This window comes from Onthophagus taurus, chromosome 3, assembly GCF_036711975.1.
Source record: "Onthophagus taurus isolate NC chromosome 3, IU_Otau_3.0, whole genome shotgun sequence".
NCBI classification, from domain to species: Eukaryota; Metazoa; Arthropoda; class Insecta; order Coleoptera; family Scarabaeidae; genus Onthophagus; species Onthophagus taurus.
The window spans coordinates 19,565,341-19,592,741 of record NC_091968.1 but is presented as its reverse complement, the minus strand read 5'-3'; the positions used below and the strand labels follow the sequence as shown (position 1 = coordinate 19,592,741).

At 30.9% G+C, this 27,401-nt stretch overlaps 1 protein-coding gene across 2 annotated transcripts; it reads right to left on the bottom strand.

The window, feature by feature from the left end:
• Positions 1-5,055: 5,055 nt before the first annotated feature.
• Positions 5,056-18,263, bottom strand: LOC111418569 (uncharacterized). Of its 2 annotated transcripts, XM_071195155.1 has the most exons (22): positions 18,167-18,263; positions 18,008-18,103; positions 17,678-17,950; positions 15,226-15,495; positions 14,900-15,172; positions 12,260-12,535; positions 11,913-12,203; positions 11,428-11,703; positions 11,080-11,370; positions 10,595-10,870; positions 10,248-10,538; positions 9,763-10,038; positions 9,416-9,706; positions 8,931-9,206; positions 8,584-8,874; positions 8,099-8,374; positions 7,752-8,042; positions 7,267-7,542; positions 6,920-7,210; positions 5,850-6,143; positions 5,524-5,799; positions 5,056-5,464 (listed from the first exon to the last, which is right to left on the bottom strand). In XM_071195155.1, exons 1-22 carry the CDS (start codon positions 18,186-18,188, stop codon positions 5,154-5,156), a joined length of 5,784 nt encoding a protein of 1,927 aa, XP_071051256.1. In that variant the 5' UTR covers positions 18,189-18,263; the 3' UTR covers positions 5,056-5,153. The 2 variants fall into 2 exon arrangements, with proteins under 2 accessions (XP_071051256.1, XP_071051257.1); XM_071195156.1 differs by lacking the exons at positions 9,763-10,038; positions 10,248-10,538.
• Positions 18,264-27,401: the final 9,138 nt, after the last annotated feature.

Here is a 27,401-nt window from a genome sequence, read left to right as displayed (position 1 = left end):
CAATTTATCTTAGTCCAATTGTTAATAATAACGAAGATACAGATGGTTAAAGTTAATACTTTATTTTCGTTTTTCTTTAATAATTTCGTTGTCTCTTACATTATGAACATGAAAATTGGTACATTAGTATTTTTTTAGACGATAAATAATAAATTGGTATTAGTTTTGATTTCTTTTTCAGATGGCGCTGTCTACCTTAAAAAACCACCCTTAAAGCAGCCATATCTTTTTCATCGTTAAAATTTTACCAACTCACATAACATAAAACAGTTTCTCAGACATTTTTACATAAATTTGGTATACCTATCAATATTCTCTAAAGTTCTTCGTTCCCGAGATAATCACTGTTTAAGCGCACATTGCAAAATTTCACTATGCTCAATAAACATTAGTTGGCGGTGAAAAAGTCTTTATTTACAATTGGACTAAGATAAATTAGGTTAAATCGTAAAATTATTACGATTTAATTCAATTTATCTTAGTCCAATTGTTAATAATAACGAAGATAGAGTTGGTTAAAGTTAATACTTTAATTTCGTTGTTTTTTTAATAATTTCGCTTTTTCTTAAATTATGAACATTAAAATTTTTATATTATTACTTTTTAAGATGATAAATGATAAATTAGTATAGTTCTGATCTATCTTTCAGATATAATTTAACTATCCACAAACATAAGTTGATGTTACAAAAATATTAACATAATTACTATATTAAAAATCGATTTTAATAACGACTATAATTTATTTAAACATTTTAATAATAATAACATCGAACAAAAAGAGGAAACAATAATAACAATTAAAATGAACTGCATTAGAGTAAGTGTTCAAAGTGACCACCGTTAGCTTCAATGCATTTTCCAATCCGTTTAGAAAATGATCTTCTTATGTTAAATAATATTTGTTCATTCCTAATGATATCCACTGCCTTTACAATTTTTTGCCACAGTTCCTCACGAGTTTCAGGATTGTCTTTGTAAACAAGGGATTTTACAAATCCCCATACGCAAAAATCCATAGGATTACAATCGGGACTTCGTGGTGGCCAAGTGTAATGACTACCTCGGCCAATCCATCTTCGTGGAAAATTCATATCGAGATAATCTCGCACTTGCCTGGAAAAGTGGGGTGGTGCTCCATCTTGCATAAACCACATGACAGTCCAAATATTTAATGGTAACTCAGCCAACATATCGTCTACTTGGTTTTGCAAAAACTGTAAATAATTGTGGCCGTTCAAATTATTTGGTAATTCCCGCGGACCCAACACATAATTTCCAATTATTCCACACCAAACATTTATTTTAAATTCATGTTGAAAATGCCGTTGCCGTGTCATGTGTGGGTTTTCAGTTTCCCAAACATGATAATTTTTAAAATTAAAAACCCCACTACGAGTGAATGTCGCCTCGTCAGTAAATAAAATGTTGACAATAAACGATGGGTCAGAATTTTGCCGATTTTTGATAAAATTAGCAAATTCTAACCGAACTCTTAAATCAGTAGGCAGTAAGGCGTGTACAGGTACAAAATGGTATGGATACAGTCTTTCTTTTTTTAATATTCGTAGAATTGACGACTTGCTTAACCCGGTTGCAGCTGACAAACGTCTAGAGCTAACTTTTGGGTTGTTACTAACTCGTACTAAAACTTCATCTTCTTCATCAACGGAAATCTTTTTTGGACGACCTGTATTTCGTTTAGGACGAAATGAACCAGTCTCACCTAAGCGGTCATACAAATTTTTAAATAACTTGTGATTTGGTTGTCTTCTGTTGGGGTATTTTAATAAATATCTTCTGCACGCTTCCCTTCCATTAAACTTTTCTTGAGCGTATATGCACACCATATCACGCATTTCCGTGTTAGAAAAAAAAATTATGCGGGGGCATTATTTCAAAGTAACAAATACATTGATTACAATAATACTGAGCGTAAAATGAAACTGAATGTCAAACTGATTGTCTAGTGTTTGACTAAATAAAAACTTTGTCAACGCCAACTGATGTTACTGAGATATTAAATTTGCAAAATCTCGGGAACGGAGAACTTTAGAGAATATTGATAGGTATACCAAATTTATGTAAAAATGTCTGAGAAACTGTTTTATGTTATGTGAGTTGTAAAAATTTTAACGATTAAAAAGATATGACTACTTTAAGGGTGGTTTTTTAAGGTAGACAGCGCCATCTGAAAGATAAATCAAAACTAACACCAAATTATTATTTATTGTATTAAAAAATGATAATGTACCAATTTTCATGTTCATAATGTAAGAGACAACGAAATTATTAAAGAAAAACGAAAATAAAGTATTAACTTTAACCATCTGTATCTTCGTTGTTATTAACAATTGGACTAACATAAATTGGGTTAAATCGTAATAATTTAATGTAAGGAATTCACTGTTGCTCTGTGTCCCATTAGTAACGGACCACCCTGTATAAGTATATATATTTATTTAATATATGGCTAGAAAACTAAGCTTTTTACAATAAATGTCATCGTTCAAGTGCTGTTTTTTAATTTATTTATTTTTATGTAATTCGCCCAGAAACCAATTTTGAAAAAAACATCCCAGAAAATTAAGAAGATACATTTTGCATAAAATCCGAGCCCTAATCATAATCCATAATTATTTCATATTTGTCTATCGCCAGTTTCTAGTGATACAGAATAAATTACAAAATATTATATTTAATAATATATTATATTATAAATATTATATATACAGTGTGTCCCCGGATTGTGTCCCCGTAAGGTATAATTGGCGATAAATTTTTAAATTCAAATTCCATCTTTTGCAATTAAAGTCTGGATGTCATAAAACGAAATATAACCAAATTTTACGTCAAATGTTCTCAAAGTACCAAAGTTAACGCATGAAGTTTGTTAACCGTTGCAGGTAAAGTGGTCTTTCTGAGCAATGTACAACAAAAGTTGATTAAGATAAAAAGTTTGTTATGTTAAATTATAGCGATATGCCGAATTTTATTAATTTAGGATATAAAAGCAAAATGCCTATTTTTAAATCATAAGATTAACAAAATATCAAATTTGTTAAGATTGATTAAAAAACAATTTTCATATAATTTTTTTGCTGCTAAATCTACCATAAAAATGTTAAGAAAGGGTGGAACGGGATGTCAACTGTCTAAACGCGAAAAAAACTCTATAATTAGGTATTGTGAAGAAGTACAGACGGAGACACCAAATACAAATTTAAAATATATATGTGATGAAAGGTGAAAGCTTCACGTGATGAATTAATTAATCTGTCGTGTGAAGGAGACTTGGCAAAAAGCTCTTGGTCATTACACTCCGGAGATGTGGGCAAATAGTATTCGCTACTGTGAAGAACTAATTAAAAAGGATTGGACAACATTAATGGGAAATTCATTAATAACTGATTTACCTCCTGTCATCATCCAACTAGCGGAAGACTCAGATTCTTCCAGTAATTCTGATTTTTAAACAATATTCAAATTTTAATTATAGCACTTAATTATGTTATCTTAATATATTGCTCACGAGTTTTAATTTCAAAACGTAGATATTAGCCAAGTGACGAGAGATTAGTGGCTTCGTCTTTAAAGTGACAATCAGTGACAACTTCGTTTAGAATATACACAACCTTACTTATTATTTAGTGGAAAATATTATAAAGCGTGGTCATAGAACATGGTATCTAGGGTGGTACAGACCGTGTTTTTCTAAAAATTTGGCAATGACAATTGATTTAAATAAAAAACAGATTATACACTTTTTGTTTTACATAACCCCAAAAATAAAAATCCATAATAGATAAATCCGGACTTCTTGGCGGCTATGGTTGCGGACCATATCTACCAATCCATTTTTTTCGAAATAACGTATTTAACAAATTTCTAATTAAAATGGTCGAATGTGGGCCGCAACCATCTTGTTGAAAATATAATTTATTGCGTTCTTCTAAATCCGCGCCGTCAAGATAATTAAGTAAACAATTTTCTAGTACTTCCAAATATCGGTGTTGATTCAAATTGCCGTTTATGAAGTAAGGTCCAATAACACCGTTCAACGAAACAGCACACCACACATTCACTTTCTGGGAATACTGGCGTTTACAAGTTATGCGATAATTTGGATTAGTCTTTGACCAGAATCGACAATTTTGCGATCTAACCACTCCATTAGTGGTGAACCATGCTTCGTCCGAAAATATTATGTTTTTTAAAAAAGTTCTGTCTTTCAAAATTTTGTACCCAAACCACAAACAATAATCTAAACGTTTTGCTTCATCACCTAATTCGATAGTGTGGTGAAATTCTGGTTTATAAGGCAATATTTTATTTTCTCTATAAATTCTTTGTAATTGGGATTAACTTATACCAACTGCCCTTTTTCTTAGGGACACCTTACCGTAATCCATTGCATTCGTTAATGCAACAATCAATCCCGCATCATGTTCATCTAAAAGCTTTTTTTTCTTCCTTTTATTTTCCACATTGCCCGTTTCCGAAAATTTTTTAACAACTCTCTTAATTGGTTTTTTATCTACTAAAAATGCAAATTTTTCCTCAAATTGCCTTAAAACTGCATTGAAACTAATGTTCCCCAATCCATAGCACTGCACTATAAATATTTTATGTTGTAATGTAAACATGATTAATTAATATTTGACAATAGGCTAAAGCTAAGCTATCATATGATAATTGTTAGTTCACTCAGATCATTTGTTTTTATTGTAAAACGGTGTATAATTGAAATAAAACTATGTGTATTTACAGACATTCAATCATCCTCAGGAGCAACGTCATTAAACATATTTTTAAAAAACATATTTGTTTGTTATTCAAGCTGTTATCTTCTTGATTACTTAATTCTTCTCCTCTTTGTTACCTTGTTATTAATTCAATAATATTCAATATGCTTTTCTTGCCCACTATGCGCCATGCGTTTCTTTTACTTTTTACTTTACAAAAAGTAAAAGAAATAAATAATAATCCACACTTATTTCATAGTTATCTATAAATTTCTAGTGATTTTTCTTATAAGGAAATAAAACAAAGACATTTAATGATTAATTTTTAATTAATAAATCTAAATAAATAATTTAAATTTAATAAATTGAAACGAAATATACATGGATAAAAATTAATTTAGAACTAAATTATTTAGGGCGTAGGAAAAATAGTGCCGATTCAGATTTGCACTCAAACGAAACAGCTTCTCCTTCAACACTCATTGTAGCCGATACTGTAGCTGTTACACCTTCGCAATTTGTTACTTCTTCATTCGTGTTTTGATAAGCCTCCTCATCAATGCTGTCCTCAAATAGAGTTTCATCACCTTTTTTGATATTAATGTTGTATTTAAAGGTGCACGCTTGATACTGATCGGCTTTCTTCCATGTGACATCCATAATACCTCCTGGTTTTACCTCAAAAGATTCGGCGGTTATTCTTCCGTCAAGTGGAGGTTCTAAAATCAAAAAAAGGCAATTATTTAATATCTAAAGTAATCCAAAACAATCGATTTACCTCCTTTTATCACGGTAACATCTTTAAAACCGAGTTCAGTTTCAATTCTTGGTTGAACCCCAATGTTATTGTTAACACAAGTTGTTAACATTGCATTCTTAATGGTGGTTTCTTCAATGAGGACTTCTTCACCTAACTGTTCCGTGTCGAAATATATAACGTATTTAATGTTGCATTGATCATAATCAGCGGGTTTGTCCCAAGAAATAGTCCAAGTATCACCATCAAGAACTGGTTTAATATTTTGAACGGCAACAGTAGAAACATCGCTAACAGCTAAAATTTATCATTAATTTATTTGAAATAAAAAATTTAAAGAAACTCACTTCCTCTTATTGTCTCCGTCACTTTTTCACCACGTTTATCTTCACCGTCAATTTCAAAAACAGGTTCGATATGAATTTGATTATCTGCGCATTGAACTAATTCAGCGTTGGGAATTGAGGCTTCTTTGCCTGATACTGCAGGTTCTTGAGCGACGTCACCTATGTACACTAAATATTTTGGTGAGCACTCTTCGTAATCGGCTGGTTCCGTCCAAGTGATAGTCCAAGTTAATTCTGCATTATTATATGAAGTCGTTACATCGCTAACTTTAACTTCAGAAACATTCCCGATATCTGTAACATTTAAAATGCTTTAATTTGATACCAAACACAATCTAATCCTGAATTTAGCCCAAGTCTTAGCATGAATCGTTTATATAAGAGACACTGCAGTAATACAATTTTGGACAGAGATGATGCTAATTTGCCAAAGTTTCGCCGAGGTCGCTTGCAATCAAGGCTCTACAATATATGCTCTTCAATTTAGCATAAAAGACGATTTCAGACAAAGTAATAGATTTTGCGTGTTAAGTTTAGCTGAGATCGCTAGTGGGAGTAGCAATACAACATGTGTCTAGATAAACTAGATAAAATCTGCATCATCTTTGTATCTAGTTACCATATTTCTAACAATAGGAATACGGAAATAAATGGAAGAAAGTCTCGAAATTCCTCATTTCCATAAAATGCTGCCGCGAGCAGACGAGAATGTTGCCATTAAAGGCAAAATGATATAACATGTGTAAATTTTGCTAAATAAACAAGAGGCAGACTTGGGAATTGTCATTGAGGTGTTTACTTGCGTCATGGAAAAACCGTATTGGTAAGTGTCAAAATGGTTCTAATCGATTGAAAACACCTTAAGATTATTTCAAAATGGCACAACGATTTAATAACATTAAAGAATCTTTCGAAATGGTAAAATTTTGGCAGAAGCCAAAATCAAGTTTGTGTTTAGATGTTTTCCAGAATCATCTAAAATTATAATTTGGAAATACTGATTGGCATGAATCAAACTGATGACTAATACTTTTAATTGTGAAGTTAAGTTATTTAAGGTTGAAACATACCTCCTTTTATGGTTCCAGACGCTTTTTGGCCAGCTTCATTGCCAGTTCCAGTTTCAAATATAGGTTCAATTTCAATTTGACTAACTTTGCATGGATTAAACTTATTGTTAGGAATTGTGATTGTGGTGTCTGAAACTGCTGTTTCTTCGGGAGTTCCATCTATGTAAAGTAAATATGTTGGGGAACATGTTTCGTAACCAGTTGGTGCTGTCCAAGTGATAGTCCAAGTTGAATCGGCTTCATTATATGTTGATGTTATATCGGTAACTATAGCTTCTGAAATACCACCATCTACAAGAATTTATATATTAATAAATAAAATTTTTTTTTAATTGTAATGAAAATACCGGCGTTAATTTGAATAGTTGTTGCTGCTCCATTTATTTCTTGTATAACCGGGGTAACGGTGATATCGTTCGCTTCACATTTTTTCAAATCATCATTAGAAATCGTCGCGGGGGTATCGTTTACAGTTTCGGCTTCGCCATCATTAATTTTTAGGGTGTATTTGATATCACAGTTATCATAATCGGTTGGTTTTTCCCAGCTAATTGTCCATGTCTTATCGGTATTAAGTGTCCCATCTAGATTGGCTACTTTTACAGAGGATACATCTCCAATATCTGCAACAATGACAGAGTTATTGTGTAAAGAAAACTTTTCTTGTTACTAGGTAAATCTTGAACCACTGCCTCGATAACAGAGTTGCCTCTGAATATGATAATATATTAATGCTATAAAGACTCCTTTACTTATTGCTTTGTAATAGTCAATCAAACTGATGACTCATACTTTTAATTGTAAAGTTAAGTTATTTAAGGTTGAAACATACCTCCTTCTATGGTTCCAGATGCTTTTTGGCCAGCTTCATTGCCAGTTGCAGTTTCAAATACAGGTTCAATTTCAATTTGACTAACTTTGCATGGAGTAAACTTAGTGTTGGGAATTATGATTGTGGTGTCTGAAACTGCTGTTTCTTCGGGAGTTCCATCTATGTAAAGTAAATATGTTGGGGAACATGTTTCGTAACCTGTTGGTGCTGTCCAAGTGATAGTCCAAGTTGAATCGGCTTCATTATATGTTGATGTTATATCGGTAACTATAGCTTCTGAAACACCACCATCTACAAGAATTTATATATTAATAAATAAGATTTTTTTTTAATTGTAATGAAAATACCGCCGGTAATTTGAATGGTTGTTGCTTCCCCATTTTTTTCTTGTATAACCGGGGTAACGGTGATATCGTTCTCTTCACATTTTTTCAAATCATCATTAGAAATCATCGTGGGGGTATCGTTTACAGTTTCACCTTCGCCATCATTAATTTTTAGGGTGTATTTGATACCACAGTTATCATAACCGGTTGGTTTTTCCCAACTAATTGTCCATGTCTTATCGTTATTAAGTGTCCCTTTTAGATTGGCTACTTTTACAGAGGATACATTTCCAATATCTGTAACAATGACAGAGTTATTATGTAAAGAAAACTTTTCTTGTTACTAGGTAAATCTTGAACCACTGCCTCGGTAACAGAGTTGCCTCTGAATATGATAATATATTAATGCTATAAAGACTCCTTTACTTATTGCTTTGTAATAGTCAATCAAACTGATGACTCATACTGTTAATTATAAAGTTAAGTTATTTAAGTTTGAAACATACCTCCTTCTATGGTTCCAGATGCTTTTTGGCCAGCTTCATTGCCAGTTGCAGTTCCAAATACAGGTTCAATTTCAATTTGACTAACTTTGCATGGAACAAACTTATTGTTAGGAATTATGATTGTGGTGTCTGAAACTGGAGTTTCTTCGGGAGTTCCATCTATGTAAAGCAAATATGTTGGGGAACATGTTTCGTAACCAGTTGGTGCTGTCCAAGTGATAGTCCAAGTTGAATCGGCTTCATTATATGTTGATGTTATATCGGTAACTATAGCTTCTGAAACACCACCATCTGCAAGAATTTATATATTAATAAATAAGAATTTTTTTTAATTGTAATGAAAATACCGCCGGTAATTTGAATGGTTGTTGCTTCCCCATTTTTTTCTTGTATAACCGGGGTAACGGTGATATCGTTCTCTTCACATTTTTTCAAATCATCATTAGAAATCGTCGCGGGGGTATCGTTTACAGTTTCGCCTTCGCCATCATTAATTTTTAGGGTGTATTTGATACCACAGTTATCATAACCGGTTGGTTTTTCCCAGCTAATTGTCCATGTCTTGTCGTTATTAAATGTCCCTTCTAGATTGGTTACTTTTACAGAGGATACATTTCCAATATCTGTAACAATGACAGAGTTATTATGTAAAGAAAACTTTTCTTGTTACTAGGTAAATCTTGAACCACTGCCTCGATAACAGAGTTGCCTCTGAATATGATAATATATTAATGCTATAAAGACTCCTTTACTTATTGCTTTGTAATAGTCAATCAAACTGATGACTCATACTTTTAATTGTAAAGTTAAGTTATTTAAGGTTGAAACATACCTCCTTCTATGGTTCCAGATGCTTTTTGGCCAGCTTCATTGCCAGTTGCAGTTTCAAATACAGGTTCAATTTCAATTTGACTAACTTTGCATGGAGTAAACTTAGTGTTGGGAATTATGATTGTGGTGTCTGAAACTGCTGTTTCTTCGGGAGTTCCATCTATGTAAAGTAAATATGTTGGGGAACATGTTTCGTAACCTGTTGGTGCTGTCCAAGTGATAGTCCAAGTTGAATCGGCTTCATTATATGTTGATGTTATATCGGTAACTATAGCTTCTGAAATACCACCATCTACAAGAATTTATATATTAATAAATAAAATTTTTTTTTAATTGTAATGAAAATACCGGCGTTAATTTGAATAGTTGTTGCTGCTCCATTTATTTCTTGTATAACCGGGGTAACGGTGATATCGTTCGCTTCACATTTTTTCAAATCATCATTAGAAATCGTCGCGGGGGTATCGTTTACAGTTTCGGCTTCGCCATCATTAATTTTTAGGGTGTATTTGATATCACAGTTATCATAATCGGTTGGTTTTTCCCAGCTAATTGTCCATGTCTTATCGGTATTAAGTGTCCCATCTAGATTGGCTACTTTTACAGAGGATACATCTCCAATATCTGCAACAATGACAGAGTTATTGTGTAAAGAAAGCTTTTCTTGTTACTAGGTAAATCTTGAACCACTGCCTCGATAACAGAGTTGCCTCTGAATATGATAATATATTAATGCTATAAAGATTCCTTTAGTTATTGCTTTGTAATAGTCAATCAAACTAATGAATCATACTTTTAATTGTAAAGTTAAGTTATTTGAGGTTGAAACATACCTCCTTCTATGGTTCCAGATGCTTTTTGGCCAGCTTCATTGCCAGTTTCAGTTTCAAATATAGGTTCAATTTCAATTTGACTAACTTTGCATGGAGTAAACTTAGTGTTAGAAATTATGATTGAGGTGTCTGAAACTGCTGTTTCTTCGGGAGTTCCATCTATGTAAAGTAAATATGTTGGGGAACATGTTTCGTAACCAGTTGGTGCTGTCCAAGTGATAGTCCAAGTTAAATCGGCTTCATTATATGTTGATGTTATATCGGTAACTATAGCTTCTGAAACACCACCATCTACAACAATTTATATATTAATAAATAAGATTTTTTTTAAATTGTAATGAAAATACCGCCGGTAATTTGAATGGTTGTTGCTTCTCCATTTTTTTCTTGTATAACCGGGGTAACGGCGATATCGTTCTCTTCACATTTTTTCAAAACATCATTAGAAATCGTCGCGGGGGTATCGTTTACAGTTTCGGCTTCGCCATCATTAATTTTTAGGGTGTATTTGATACCACAGTTATCATAACCGGTTGGTTTTTCCCAACTAATTGTCCATGTCTTATCGTTATTAAGTGTCCCTTTTAGATTGGCTACTTTTACAGAGGATACATTTCCAATATCTGTAACAATGACAGAGTTATTATGTAAAGAAAACTTTTCTTGTTACTAGGTAAATCTTGAACCATTGCCTCGATAACAGAGTTGCCTCTGAATATGATAATATATTAATGCTATAAAGACTGCTTTAGTAATTGCTTTGTTATAGTTAATCAAACTGATGATTCATACTTTTAATTGTAAAGTTAAGTTATTTAAGGTTGAAACATACCTCCTTCTATGGTTCCAGATGCTTTTTGGCCAGCTTCATTGCCAGTTGCAGTTTCAAATACAGGTTCAATTTCAATTTGACTAGCTTTGCATGGAGTAAACTTAGTGTTGGGAATTATGATTGTGGTGTCTGAAACTGCTGTTTCTTCGGGAGTTCCATCTATGTAAAGTAAATATGTTGGGGAACATGTTTCGTAACCAGTTGGTGCTGTCCAAGTAATAGTCCAAGTTAAATCGGCTTCATTATATGTTGATGTTATATCGGTAACTATAGCTTCTGAAACACCACCATCTACAAGAATTTATATATTAATAAATAAGAATTTTTTTTAAATTGTGATGAAAATACCGGCGGTAATTTTTGTGGTTGCTGGTTCTCCATTCTTTTCTTGTATAACCGGGGTAACAGTGATAACGTTCTCTTCACATTTTTTCAAATCATCATTAGAAATCGTCGCGGTGGTATCGTTTACAGTTTCGCTTTCGCCATCATTAATTTGTAGGATGTATTTGATACCACAGTTATCATAACCGGTTGGTTTTTCCCAGCTAATTGTCCATGTCTTGTCGTTATTAGGTGTCCCTTCTAGATTAGATACTGTTACAGAGGATACATCTCCAATATCTGCAACAATGACAGAGTTATTACGTAAAGAAAGCTTTTCTTGTTACTTGGTAACTCTTGAACCACTGCCTCGATAACAGTGCTGCCTCTGAATATGATAATGTATTAATGCTATAAAGACTCCTTCACTTATTGCTTTGTAATAGTCAATCAAACTAATGACTCATACTTTTAATTGTAAAGTTAAGTTATTTAAGGTTGAAACATACCTCCTTCTACGGTTCCAGATGCTTTTTGGCCAGCTTCATTGCCAGTTGTAGTTTCAAATATAGGTTCAATTTCAATTTGACTAATTTGGCATGGAATAAACTTAGTGTTAGGAATTATGATTGAGGTGTCTGAAACTGCAGTTTCTTCGGGAGTTCCATCTATGTAAAGTAAATATGTTGGGGAACATGTTTCGTAACCAGTTGGTGCTGTCCAAGTGATAGTCCAAGTTGAATCGGCTTCATTATATGTTGATGTTATATCGGTAACTATAGCTTCTGAAATACCACCATCTACAAGAATTTATATATTAATAAATAAAATTTTTTTTTAATTGTAATGAAAATACCGGCGTTAATTTGAATAGTTGTTGCTTCTCCATTTATTTCTTGTATAACCGGGGTAACGGTGATATCGTTCCCTTCACATTTTTTCAAATCATCATTAGAAATCGTCGTGGGGGTATCGTTTACAGTTTCGCCTTCGCCATCATTAATTTGTAGGATGTATTTGATACCACAGTTATCATAACCGGTTGGTTTTTCCCAGCTAATTGTCCATGTCTTGTCGTTATTAAGTGTCCCTTCTAGATTGGATACTGTTACAGAGGATACATCTCCAATATCTGCAACAATGACAGAGTTATTATGTAAATAAAGCTTTTCTTGTTACTTGGTAACTCTTGAATCACTGCCTCGGCAACAAAGCTGCCTCGTAATCTGATAATATATTAATGATATAAAGATACCTTTACTTATTGCTTTGTAATATTTAAGCCATTGCCTCGGCAGCATGATTGCCTCGATTTATTGCGATTTATTAGATGATCCAAAATCAATAGAAATGAGAATAAAACGCATTTGTGTTTAAGAATCGATATCTCCAGACACAAAAGATATTTTAAAAAACGTTCTTTTTCATTGAAAAGCTTATAATTCGTCGAGAATCTAATTTGTTTTAAATTATTATTAATTTATTTAAATTATTTGTGGTAGGTACACTAAATCTGTATTAAATTTGCTACAAAATATTCCTTATTTCATGACCACATCTCAATTTGTTCTTAAGATACGACTTTTTAATATCTACTTTAAAAACCGAACAACAATTATATAAACAAAGTTTGCTTTAAAAAATCATAACAGTGATATTTATGGGAATTAAGAAATTTTTCATATTCTTTATTAAATTTGGTTTAAAATGATTGTTGTTTCATCATTATATCTCAACTCGTTCTTAAGATACGATTTTTTGAATTTCTGCTTTAAATGCCTATAGCAATCAAATAAGCATAGTTTGTTTTAAAAAATCATAACAACTATGTTAATGGGAATTAAGAAATCATTCATAACACAATTAATCTCTATTAAATTTACTGCAAAATGTTTACTATTTCATCAGAATATCTTAAGTCGTTCTTGAGATATGATGTTTTAAGTTTCAGCTTCTTAAACCAAATACAGATCTTGATTTTAAAAATCATAGCAACGATGTTTATGGAAATTAAGAAATTGTTCATGGCATAATTAATCTTTATTAAATTTGCTTTAAAATGATCGTTGTCTCATCATTATATCTCAACTCGTTCTTAAGATACGATTTTTTGAATTTCTGCTTTAAATGCCTATAGCAATCAAATAAGCATAGTTTGTTTTAAAAAATCATAACAACTATGCTAATGGGAATTAAGAAATCATTCATAACACAATTAATCTCTATTAAATTTACTGCAAAATGTTTACTATTTCATCAGAATATCTCAAGTCGTTCTTGAGATATGATGTTTTCAGTTTTTGCTTCTTAATCCAAATACAGACCTTGATTTTAAAAATCATAACAACGATGTTTATGGAAATTAAGAAATTGTTCACGGTACAATTATTCTTTATTAAATTTGGTTTAAAATGATTGTTGTTTCATCATCATATCTCAATTCGTTCTTAAGATACGATTTTCTAAATATCTGCTTTAAATGCCTATAGCAATCAAATAAGCATAGTTTGTTTTAAAAAATCATAACAACTATGTTAATGGGAATTAAGAAATCATTCATAACACAATTAATCTCTATTAAATTTATTGCAATATATTTACTATTTCATCAGAATATCTTAAGTCGTTCTTGAGATATGATGTTTTCAGTTTTTGCTTCTTAATCCAAATACAGACCTTGATTTTAAAAATCATAACAACGATGTTTATGGAAATTAAGAAATTGTTCATGGCACAATTAATCTTTATTAAATTTGCTGTAAAATGATCGTTGTCTCATCATTATATCTCAACTCGTTCTTAAGATACGATTTTTTGAATTTCTGCTTTAAATGCCTATAGCAATCAAATAACCATAGTTTGTTTTAAAAAATCATAACAACTATGTTAATGGGAATTAAAAAATTATTCATAACACAATTAATCTCTATTAAATTTACTGCAAAATGTTTACTATTTCATCAGAATATCTTAAATCGTTCTTGAGATATGATGTTTTCAGTTTTTGCTTCTTAATCCAAATACAGACCTTGATTTTATAAATCATAACAACAATTTTTATGGAAATTAAGAAATTGTTCATGGCACAATTAATCTTTATTAAATTTGCTTTAAAATGATCGTTGTCTCATCATTATATCTCAACTCGTTCTTAAGATACGATTTTTTGATTTTCTGCTTTAAAAGCAATGAAGTATATACAGTTTTGTTTAAAAAATCAGAACAAACATGTTTATGCAAAACAAGAACTAATTTTTGGTACACGTTTTCTGTTTTAAAGATGCTTTAAAATGTTTCTTATTTCATCATCATATCTCATTTTGTTCTTGACATATAACTCTTAAAATTCAACTTTTACTTTCTGCGATTTTTTCATACACTGATAATTATCTATGTTATCAATCTAATGAGTCTCATTTAACCTCGTAGATAAAAATTTTAGTTAATTAAATTGAAGGTATAGTTTTAGTTTTTAAAAAATAAAAAAGTAAAATACCAGCGGTGAATTGTTGTGTTGTTGCTTTCCCACTGTTTTTTTGGATAATCGGAGTTACAACAACATCGGTGTTTTCACATTTTTTCAAATCATCATTAGAGATCGTCGTGGAGACATCTGTTACTGTTTTTTCTTCACCATCGCCAATTTTTACGATGTATTCAACATCGCAATTATCGTAACCACTTGGTTTCGTCCAGCTAATTGTCCAAATGTTCTCGTTGAGGACTTCTTCTAAATCGGTTACTTCAACGGTTGACACATCTCCCACGTCTACAAAATGAATAATTAATCATTTAATAAAAAATTAATTTTTTTTAATCAACCTTTCGAAATGGTTACTTCCGATTCTTTAGCGACATTAGTTTCAATCATTGGCACAACTGTAACCTTGTTATTGCAAGTAACCAATTCATCAATTGGAATATCGATCGATAGCTTATCATCATCTAGATCTTTGGCTACGTCGTTCAACGATACAACGTATGTAACGGTGCAATATTCATATCCTGCCGGTTCATCCCAAGTGATTTGGTACACCTCATCTGATTCGGTTGCTTTTACTGTCGTGGTGACTTCAGAAACATCTCCAACAGCTACAATAAAATTATAACAAATTAAAATTTAATTTTTAATCATTAATTTCAAGGAATAAAAGTATAAATACAGACACAGTTATCTATAAGATACGATCTTAAAAATACAATTAAAAGATAACAAGAGTAAGTATTTAAAATTGATCACTTCAATCCAAAATGTTGCTAAAGTACAGGAAAATAACATTAAAATGACGTATTTAAGGAGTCATAACTCGATTATTAAGATCTATGTGTCTATATATAGCAAAGTTGATTCTTAACAATATTGTCCTTTTACACATTTGCTTTCAGATGCATCAATATTGAGTAAAATCAAATAGGTGAAAATTAGATGAAATCGTGGTTTTGCAACTTTTTGTTGGTAGAGCTGGGATTCGGACCGTTTTCGAAAAAAAGTTTTAGTATAACAGTTGTGGCAAATTTTATTCTCAACAATATTGATTTGTATAGTTTTGCTCTCAGATGCATAAATATCGAGTAAAATTCAAATAGGTAAAAATTAGATGAATTCGTGGTTTTGCACCTTTTTGTTGGTAGAGCTGGGATTTGAACCGTTTTAGAAAAAAAGTTTTAGTATAAAAGTTGTAGCAAATTTTATTCTCAACAATATTTATTTGTATAGTTTTGCTCTCAGATGCATAAATATTGAGTAAAATTCAAATAGGTGAAGATTAGATGATTTTACACCTTTCAAGATTTTACATCTTGTTGTTGGTAGAGCTGGGATTCAGAACGTTTTAGAAAAAAAGTTTTAGTGCAAATATTGTAGTAAATTCTATTCTTAACAATATTGCATTTTACACTTTTGCTCTCAGATGCATAAATATCGACTAAAATTCAAATAGGTGAAAAGTAGATGAAATCGTGGTTTTGCAGTTTTTGTTGGTAGAGTTGGGATTCGGACCGTTTTATATAAAAAGTTTTAGTATAAAAGTTGTAAAAAAATTTATTCTCAACAACATTGATTTGTATAGTTTTGCTTTCATATGCATAAATATCGAGAAAAATTCGAATAAGTGAAAACTAGATGAAATTGTGGTTTTACATCTTGTTGTTGGTAGACCTGCGATTTGGAACGTTTTAGAAAAAAAATTTTATTACAAAAGTTGTAGCAAATTGTATTCTTAACAATATTGGTCGGTTATAGTTTTGCTCTCAGATGCATAAATATCGAGTAAAATTCAAATAGGTGAAAATTAGATGAAATCGTGGTTTTGCACCTTTTTGTTGGTAGAGCTGGGTTTCGGACCGCTTTAGAAAAACAGTTTTTGCATAAAAGTTGTAGCAAAATTTATTCTCAACAATATTGATTTGTATAGTTTTGCTTTCAGATGCATAAATATCGAAAAGAAATCAAATAAGTGAAAACTAGATCAAATCGTGGTTTTACATCTTGTTGTTGGTAGAGCTGCGATTTGGAATGTTTTAGAAAAAAAGTTTTAGTACAAAAGTTGTAGCAAATTGTATTCTTAACACTATTGCTTTTTTATACTTTTGCTCTCAGATGCATAAATATCGAGTAAAATTCAAATAGGTGAAAATTAGATGAAATCGTGGATTTGCACTTTTTGTTGGTAGAGCTGGGATTCGGATCGTTTTAGAAAAACAGTTTTTGCATAAAAGTTGTAGCAAAATTTATTCTCAACAATATTGATTTGTATAATTTTGCTTTCAAATGCATAAATATCGAGAAAAATTCGAATAAGTGAAAACTAGATGAAATTGTGGTTTTACAACTTGTTGTTGGTAGAGCTGCTATTTGGAACGTTTTAGAAAAAAAGTTTTAGTATAAAAGTTGTAATAAATTATGTTCTTAACAATGTTGCTCTGTTATACTTTTGCTCTGAGATGCATAAATATCGAGTAAAATTCAAATAGGTGGAGCTGCGATTTGGAACGTTTTAGCAAAAAAGTTTTTCTACAAAAGTTGTAGTAAATTGTATTGTTTTAGAAAAACAGTTTTAGTATAAAAGTTGTAGCAAAATTTATTCTCAACAATATTGATTTGTATCGTTTTGCTTTCAGATTCATAAATATCGAGTAAAATTCTAATAGGTGAAAATTAGATGAAATCGTGGTTTTGCACCTTTTTGGAGTTTTTAAAAACGATTAAGCTTTCGAATGAGATATTGTTTATCAAAATCGGTTAAAAGGTTTATATTCTAGACTTGTTTCTTACCTTTAGTATAACTTTTTTCTTCAATCTCACTTTCAACGTTATCTTCATCAACCGTTGTTATTCCAACATGAATTTTAACGCAGGGTTTATTATATTTCGAAGCAATCTCGTATTCATTTTTATCAACTTGAACCGCATCTTCTACGACATCATTCACGGTTAAAGTCAAATTATATTTCGGTGCACAATCTCCTAAATTCTCAGGGCTACCCCAAACCGCAAAAAGCTTCCCATCTCTTTCGTTAATCGCCAAATCAACTGGTTTACTAAATCCTGGATGGTTTAAAATTAATGATTCGATTCAAAATAATTTTTAATTAATTAAATTACCTGTACAAGTTGGGTCATCGTCCCCCCCTTTCGTTGCAAAAACTATCCCAACCGTAATCCCAGCTATGGCTAAAATAGCTACACCCCCAATAAGGGCTAAAAAGAATTATTATTAATTATTAAATGAACCCAAATTAATTAAGATTATAATCTTCTTACCCGCTTTCATAGTGATTATCATTTTGAAATGCCACTAATAAAAACGCTTCACTTTGTACAAACGGTCAAGAATAATGGCACTCGTGACGAAAAACAGGTCGATATATAGAAATTGTGCTGATATAAAAATGCAATAAATACCATATTTGCGCATCGGAACAAATAACTCAATATTTCAATGAATTGGTCTTATTATCTCCAGAACAAAAATAAAAATCTGATTAATAATGATAAATGATTTTGTGTTGAGGCGGATATCTAAAATTACTTTATTTAATATTGGTTCACTTCGTGTTCCGATTCATTATCAATAAATTTACAAGTGTTCTGTTTATTTCCGAAATTTGATAAAAGATTTGTCCATATATATTCATAATTCTTTTTAAGTAAAAATACAATATGTAACAATAACACCATATTGTATGTAGTAGTAATATATTTTTAATACGCTAAGTATTTGAACAAGTTATCTACCGATGCAGACTGAGTTATCTATACTTGGAAGGAAAATAAATAAGTTAATTGTGTTTAATTGATGTCAATATCGTTGGTTAACTTATTTATTAATTTCAAAAAGTCGTATCTCTCCAAGTTGTTGAGATATCAAGATGAAATACAACCGTTTTGTAGCAAATTTTATCTAGTTTTAGCACACCAAAAATAATTCCTTTATCCCTATAAATCTCGATGATACACTTTTTTTAATAACCTTGCATTAAAATTGCGTTAAAATCGTTAAAAATTAAATTTAAACAACCGTATCTCAAGAACCAATTGAGATATCATCTTGAAATAAGTGCCATTTTAAAGCAAATTTAATTAGTATTTAGTGTGTAAAAAATCATTTATTTATTTAAACAAATTATGACGTTACGATTTTTTTAAATCATTTATAACGCGTCTATATTTATCTATTTTTGAAAAACCATATCTCCAAAAGTAATTGAGATATTAAGACGAAATTAATAACATTTTGAAATAAATTTAATAACGTTTTAATACACCAAAAAATATTAATACTATTAATTTAGATGATATTATATTATTCACCAACTCTGTATTCATTGAGTTTATTCATTAGCTTGTTGATAACAAAATGATATCTTGAAAACGCATTCACGTCATAAAATTAAAAGCGTTTTGAAGCAAATTTTATCAATATTTAATAACATTAAAACAATTTTATCCCTACAAACTTATGACATGATGATTCACTTATGACAGGTTATGTTTATAGATACCAAATTAGAAAAATCATATCTCAAAAAGTTTTTGATATATTAATATGAAATAACAACCATTTGTAGCAAATTCAATCTAGTTTTTAGCACACCAAAAATAATTCCTTCGTTCCTATAAATCTCGATGATACGATTTTTTTTAATTAACTTTGTACAGTCACCAGAATTTCATCAAATTCAACTATATCTCGAATTTCAAAATAGCTAGACTGAAATGTGTTTGATTATAATTCTTCATATGATCCAAGAAGACATAATCCATAACCAATTCATAGCTAATTATAAATATTTCGTGGGTGGGAAGTAAAAATCGCCAAAATCTTAACATTAACAATTTTTGTTAGCAAAACGAGTTATAACTCGATAACTAAAATAGTTGACGAAAAATTTTGTATATAATACCTTCTCATAATGCTCCAAAAGGACATAATCCGTAATTAGTTCGTATCTATCTATAACCATTATCTAGGTTCGATGCAAAAATCACAAAATTGACAAATTTTATTGCAAAATCAACTATAACTCGAATTTCAAAATAGTTAGATAGAAATTTTGTTAGTAATAATTCTTCATTATGGTTCAAAAGAACATAATCCATAATTTTTTCGTATCTATCTATAACCATTATCTAGATGGAAAATCAAAATTGCTAGAATCTCAAAATCGACCAACTTTATTACAAGATTCGATTATAACTCGAATTCTAAAATAGTTACAAAGAAATGTTGGCAATAATTCTTCATAATGCACCAAAAGGACATAATCCATAATTAATTCGTATCTATCTATAACCATTATCTAGGTGAGATTTCAAAATTGCTAGAATTTCAAAATTAACATATTTTATTGCAAGATCAATTATAACTCGAATTTGAAAATAGTTAGAAAGAAATTTTGTTAGTAATAATTTTTCATTATGGATCAAAACAACATAATCCACAATTAGTTCGTATCTACCTATCACCATTATCTACGTGGAAAGTCAAAATTGCTAGAATCTCAAAATCGACCACTTTTGTTGCAAGATTCGATTATAACTCGAATTTGAAATAGGTAGAAAGAAATTTTGTTAGTTATAATTCTTCGTTGTGCATCAAAACGACATAATCCATAATTAGTTCGTATCTATCTATAACCATTATCTAGGTGAGATTTCAAAATTGTTTGAATCTCCAAATTAACACATTTTATTGCAACATCAATAATAACTCGAATTTGAAAATAGTTAGAAAGAACTTTTGTTAGTAATAATTTTTCATTACGGATCAAAAGAACATAATCCACAATTAGTTCGTTTTTATCTATAACCATTATGTACGTGGAAAGTCAAAATTACTAGAATCTCAAAATTGACCAATTTTGTAACAAGATTTGATTATAACTTGTATTCCATAATAGTTAGAAAAAAATGTTGTGGTTAATAATTCTTCATTATGGTTCAAAAGAACATAATCCATAATTAGTTCTTATCTATTTATAACCATTATCTAGGTGGGAAGTCAAAATTGCTAGAATCGGCCAACTTTGTTGCAACATTCGATTATAACTCAAATTTCAAAATAGTTACAAAGAAATGTTGTTGGCAATAATTCTTCATAATGCACCAAAAGGACATAATCCATAATTAATTCGTATCTATCTATAACCATTATCTAGGTGAGATTTCAAAATTGCTAGAATCTCCAAATTAACACATTTTATTGCAACATCAATTATAACTCGAATTTGAAAATAGTTAGAAAGAACGTTTGTTAGTAATACTTTTTCATTATGGATCAAAAGAACATAATCCACAATTAGTTCGTATCTACCTATCACCATTATCTACGTGGAAAGTCAAAATTGCTAGAATCTCAAAATCGACCAATTTTGTTGCTAGATTCGATTATAACTCGAATTCAATAATAGTTAGAAAGAAATTTCGTTGGTACTAATTCTTCAGTATGGTTCAAAAGAACATAATCCATAATTAGTTCATATCTATTTATAACCATTATCTAGGTGGGAAGTCAAAATTGCTAGAATTTCAAAATTAAGAGATTTTTTGCAAGATCAATTATAACTCGAATTTAGAAATAGTTACAGAGAAATTTTGATAGTAGTAATTCTTCATTATGGTTCAAAAGAACATGATCCATAATTAGTTCGTATCTATCTATCACCATTATCTAGATAGGAAGTCAAAATTGCTAGAATCTCAAAATTGACCAATTCTATTGCAAGATTCGATTATAACTGGAATTCCATAATAGTTAGAAAGAAATTGTGTTAGTAGTAATTCTTCGATGTTCATCAAAAGGACATAATCCATAATTAGTTCGTATCTATCAATAACCATTATCTAGGTGGGAAGTCAAAATTGCTAGAACCTCAAAATCGACCAATTTTGTTACAAGATTAGTTTATAACTTGAATTCCATAATGGTTAGAAAGAAATTTTGTTGGTTATACTTCTTCATTATGGTTCACAAGAACATAATCCATAATTAGTTCATATCTGTCTATAACCAAGATTGCTAGAATTTCGAAATTAGCACATTTTATTGGAAGATCAATTTTAACTCGAATTTGGAAATAGTTAGAAAGAAATTTTGTTGGCAATAATTCTTCATAATGCACCAAAAGGACATAATCCATAATTAATTCGTATCTATCTATAACCATTATCTAGGTGAGATTTCAAAATTGCTGGAATCTCCAAATTAATACATTTTATTGCAGCATCAATTAATCAATTAATCAAATTATAACTCGAATTTGAAAATAGTTAGAAAGAACTTTTGTTAGTGATAATTTTTCATTATGGATCAAAAGAACATAATCCACAATTAGTTCGTTTTTATCTATAACCATTATCTAGGTGAGAAGGCAAAATTACTAGAATCTCAAAATCGACCAATTTTGTTACAAGATTTGATTATAACTCGAATTCCATAATAGTTAGAAAGAAATTTTGTTGTTAATAATTCTTCATTATGGTTCAAAAGAACATAATCCATAATTAGTTCATATCTATCTATAACCATTATCTAGGTGGGAAGTCAAAATTGCTAGAATTTCGAAATTAACACATTTTATTGCAAGATCAATTATAATTCGAAATTGAAAATAGTTAGAAAGAAAGTTTGTTAGTAATAATTCTTCATTATACATCAACAGGGCATAATCTGTAATTAGTTCGTATCTATCTATAACGATTATCTAGATGGGATGAAAAAATCACTGGAATCTCAAAATTAACAAATTTTATTGCAAGATCAACTATAACCCGAATTCCAAAATAGTTAGATAGAAATTTTGTTAGTAATAATTCTTCATTATGGTTCAAAAGAACATAATCCATAATTTGTTCGTATCTGTCTATCACCATTATCTAGGTGGGAAGTCAAAATTGCTGGAATCTCAAAATCGACCAATTTTGTTGCAAGATTAGATTATAATTCGAATTCCATCACAGTTACAAAAAATGTTGTTGGTAATAATTCTTCATTATGGTTGAAAAACATATAATTCATAATTAGTTCATATCTATCCATAACCGTTATCTAGGTGGCAAGTAAAAATTACTAGAATCTCAAAATCAACCAATTTTATTGCAAGATTCGATTATAACTCGAATACGATAATAGTTAGAGAGAAATTTTGTTAGTAATAATTCTTAGTTGTGCATCAAAAGGACATGATCCATAATTAGTTCGTATCTATCTATCACCATTATCTAGATGGGAAGTCAAAATTGCTAGAATCTCAAAATTGACCAATTCTGTTACAAGATTCGATTATAACTCGAATTTGAAATAGTTAGAAAGAAATTAGGTTGGTAATAATTCTTCATTATGCACGAAAAGGACATAATCCATAATTAGTTCGTATCTATTTATTACCATTACCTAGGTGAGGTGTCAAAATTGCTAGAATTTCAAAATTAACATATTTTGTTGCAAGATCAATTATAACTCGAATTTGAAAATAGTTAGAAAGAAATTTTGTTAGTAATAATTTTTCGTTGTGCATAAAAAGGACATAATCTATAATTAGTTCGTATCTATCTATCACCATTATCTAGGTGGAAAGTTAAAATTGCTAGAATCTCAAAATTAACACATTTTATTGCAAGATCAATTATAACTCGAATTCGAAAATAGTTACAAAGCAATTTTGTTGGTAATAATTCTTCATTATGGTTCAAAAGAATATAATCCATAAATAATTCATATCTATCTATAACCATTATCTAGGTGTGAAATCAAAATTGCTAAAATTTCAAAATTAACACATTTTATTGCAAGATTGATTCTAACTCGAAATTGAAAATGGTTAGAAAGAAATTTTGTCAGTAATAATTTTTCATTATGGTTCAAAAGAACATAATCCACAATAAGTTCGTATCTATCAAAATCTAGTAAAAGATCGATTTTTATCTCAATATCTAAACACTCGGAGAGAACCATTCTAAACAATCAAATGTCATCGTTATGTATCATCGTCAAATTCTGAAAATACATGATTCATAACCTGTTCAAATTGAAAAATTAGACCGAAAACGTGATTGCAATTAAAGCAAGAAATTAATATATATAATCTTATCACATATTTTCTGTTCTATTCTTGGTATTTAGCGATATGCAACATATTGAGTTAAATTATACAATTAAGCTAATATTTTTTTCAAACAAAGTCGAAACATTCACGAGATTTCTGCATTGATACCATTGTTGGCACTTTCATGAATGTTTGACACTTCTAGTGGTCTTTTAGTTTTGTTCCGTGGCGGACAAAAGTTTCAGGAAACAATGCGCCATCCGTTGAGTTTCCAGAGAATTTCCTTGCCTTATAATTAAGATTGGGTCGAGTTGATTCCGGAATTGTGACGGTTTGTTTCTTAACTCATCTTTATCTTGTTATTCCTTCAAACTAAAAGAAAAATTCAAACCGAAAAGTAGCCCGCATTTAGTTTTAATTCGCGGCTCGAATTAATTAAAAGTGTAAATAGTTTCTTTTAAATTTCTTAATTGCAGCCCGTGGGGATAGAGAGGAGTTCCTTTAGAGAAATGAATCTGTAAGGTCTTTTAGCGGGGTTGAGGGAGGGTTAGCAATTAACTGGGGAATTTCTTTGACGCGGCAGCACCCTCTTATCGTAGTTTTGCGGACGACGACGACACCATCCGAAAATTGAAATTACTTTTGCGACAATTCCTCGACGACGACGATTCGCGACGGGACGAATCTGGTCCCAGAGTAACATTCAACTCGGTAATGAGTTAGTGATACCATCTCATCCACTCCAGGAGACGTCTAGAACTACGAAAACTTCTTTATTCCAGCGGAAATGACGCAAAACTAGACGTTCCCTAGAAATTGATTCATTTCAATTGACCATTATTGAATTTGAAAAAATTTGATCACTCCACCTTATCTAATCTAACCTTTAATAATAATTAATAAAATTCCAGTTGCATTACATGTATAACGTTGTTAATACTTATACTTAGTGTTTAGCACTTAGTACTAAGATAATTTATCGATCAAAAAAATCGTATTGTTCAAGCTTTTACTTTTTAGAAGTATTTAATTTTTTGATGATAAACAATTTTATTACCTAGAACCGTTTAAATTCCAAAACGAAAACACCGGACACATAACTCTTCGGCTTCCTTCGCTTAGACATTGCGCAAAGTCTAATGTCTTACAGCCCATTAAAGGGCCTTTAACGCTCGCTAATTTCCTGCAAATATACGATGAGGGTAAATTTATAACGATGCTCCAGGATGGAGAAGGAGAAAGAGAAGAAGAAGTAGTTCTAACTAGAACAAGTAGTGTTGTTTCTCTTTTTAGAAGATTCCCGAGACGAAACCGGGTGCTAGTATCAGAAAATTGAACGACCTAAATCATAGGAGCCCCGAGAGTGTCGCCTTATCCCCCTTAGATCTCAAAACACCTCTCTCTTTCTTGCTTATTCTAGTCTTTGTATTCAGTTAGTTTATTTAGTTTCTTTGGAAGGATTGATTAACTTTTAACGTGTCAAGTACAATACCGAAAAAATTTAGGAAATGGAATTAGAAATTGTTAAACGTAAGTTTTATCTTATCGCGATTAACGCTAAAATAACATTTTATCGCCTAAAATGACTCTAATACCTTGATGGGTAATCGACAATATATTTTATGAGGTGATTTAAAAACAACTAAAATCGTTCAATAATCTTTTTGATAAAACGATTATTTGTTAATAGTTTGTTTAATATAAATCCTGTTGTTCTAAAAGTCGCAAAAATTGTGAGATAGGATTATAAAATCATAACAGTTCATGGAAAACAAGTATCATAACAAACGTGTTTGCTACATGTTTATGGCTGCTTGTTTGCTACAACTTTTACATCAAAACTTGTTTTCTAAAACGTTAAAAATCGCAGCTGTACCAATAACAAGATGTAAAACCACGATTTCGTCCAATTTATTCATCTGAAAGCAAAAGTGTAGCAATATTGTTGAAAATAAAGTTTGTTACAACTTTTATACCAAAACTTTTTTTCTAACTCGTTCCGAATCCAAGCGCTACCAACAATAAGATGTAAAGCCATGATTTCTATAAAAGTGTTTGTTTTATTTATTTACCATTTATTGCCACAGATAAAAATACAAAATTACATAAGATACACTCAGCTTAAACACTTAACTTAAACAGTAAGTAGTATCAGCAAATGGATCATTTTATTGGACAAGCGATCTCTGCCAAATGACCCAACAGAACAAACAAAAATAAAATTTACTGAATATGGCAAGCAGTGATAATTAGATATCATTAACATCACCAAATACGATTAAGCAAGAAAAAGAAAAACAAAGAGAGCGGCTAAAAAAAACCAAAAGAATCTGCCGGATTTCAGTTGCCAACAAGTGAGAGCAGTTGAAGAGAGGAGAAAAGAGAAAGACAAAGAACAAACAATCAGGAAACAGCCAGTTGAAGGGCAAGCAAGTGGCTTTTTAAAACATGTCTAAAATTAGTAATTCTAGATATATTACGAATTTTAGAAGGCAGTCCATTCCACAGCGCAATCGACTGTACTGTAAATGATCTATGATAAATTTCAGAACGTGAACGAGTAGCAAGCTCATGAGTTGATAATTGCTGGAACCTATCTGATAAGTACTTTGGGGTGCAGTTATGAAGGATTTTAAATAAAATGGTTAATAAACGAAAGGATCTACGTCTCTCACAGGTTAACATCTGAATGCAATTGCGATACGGCGTTACATGCTCAAATCTATTTAGGTCAAATATGAACCGGATACAATTATTTTGTAGCCGCTACAATTTACTCAGAAGAGTCACCGAGAGATCGGGATAAACCGCGTCCGCATAGTCGAAGTGAAGAAATATAAGTGAGTAACAAAGATTACGACGCACCACAGGAGGAAGAGAGCAGCGAAATCTTTTTAAAGAGTGGAAGCAAGCATAGACTTTTCTGCAAACATTTTGAATTTGCGGTTTCCAAGACAGTGCAGAATCCATAAAGACTCCAAGATTTTTAACTGTGTTAGAAAACCGTATGATATTACCATTCAGCATCAGATCACTGCAGGTAGATGGATTAGCTGCACAATAGCTGCCGGAAATTCAGCAACAGTTGTAGTAGTATATATCTGGAGGTCATCAGCATACAAATGATAATTACACGAGATATAATTAGTAACACCATTAACGAACAAAGAAAAAAGTAACGGACCCAATACACTGCCCTGAGGAACACCACATTTGATTGCACAAGCAGAAGAAATTGAAGAGTTAGCGCGTACGCACAAGGAACGATGGGAAAGGTAGGATTGAAACGAAGAAACACAGGGGGGAGTGAATCCGTAGGCAGAAAGAGACGCTAAAAGAAGGCTGTGGTCGACAGAATCAAAAGCCTTGCTGAAATCGAGCAGTACCAGCACAGTAACACATCTATTGTCGCAGGCATACCTAATATCATCAGTAACTTTAATGAGGGCAGT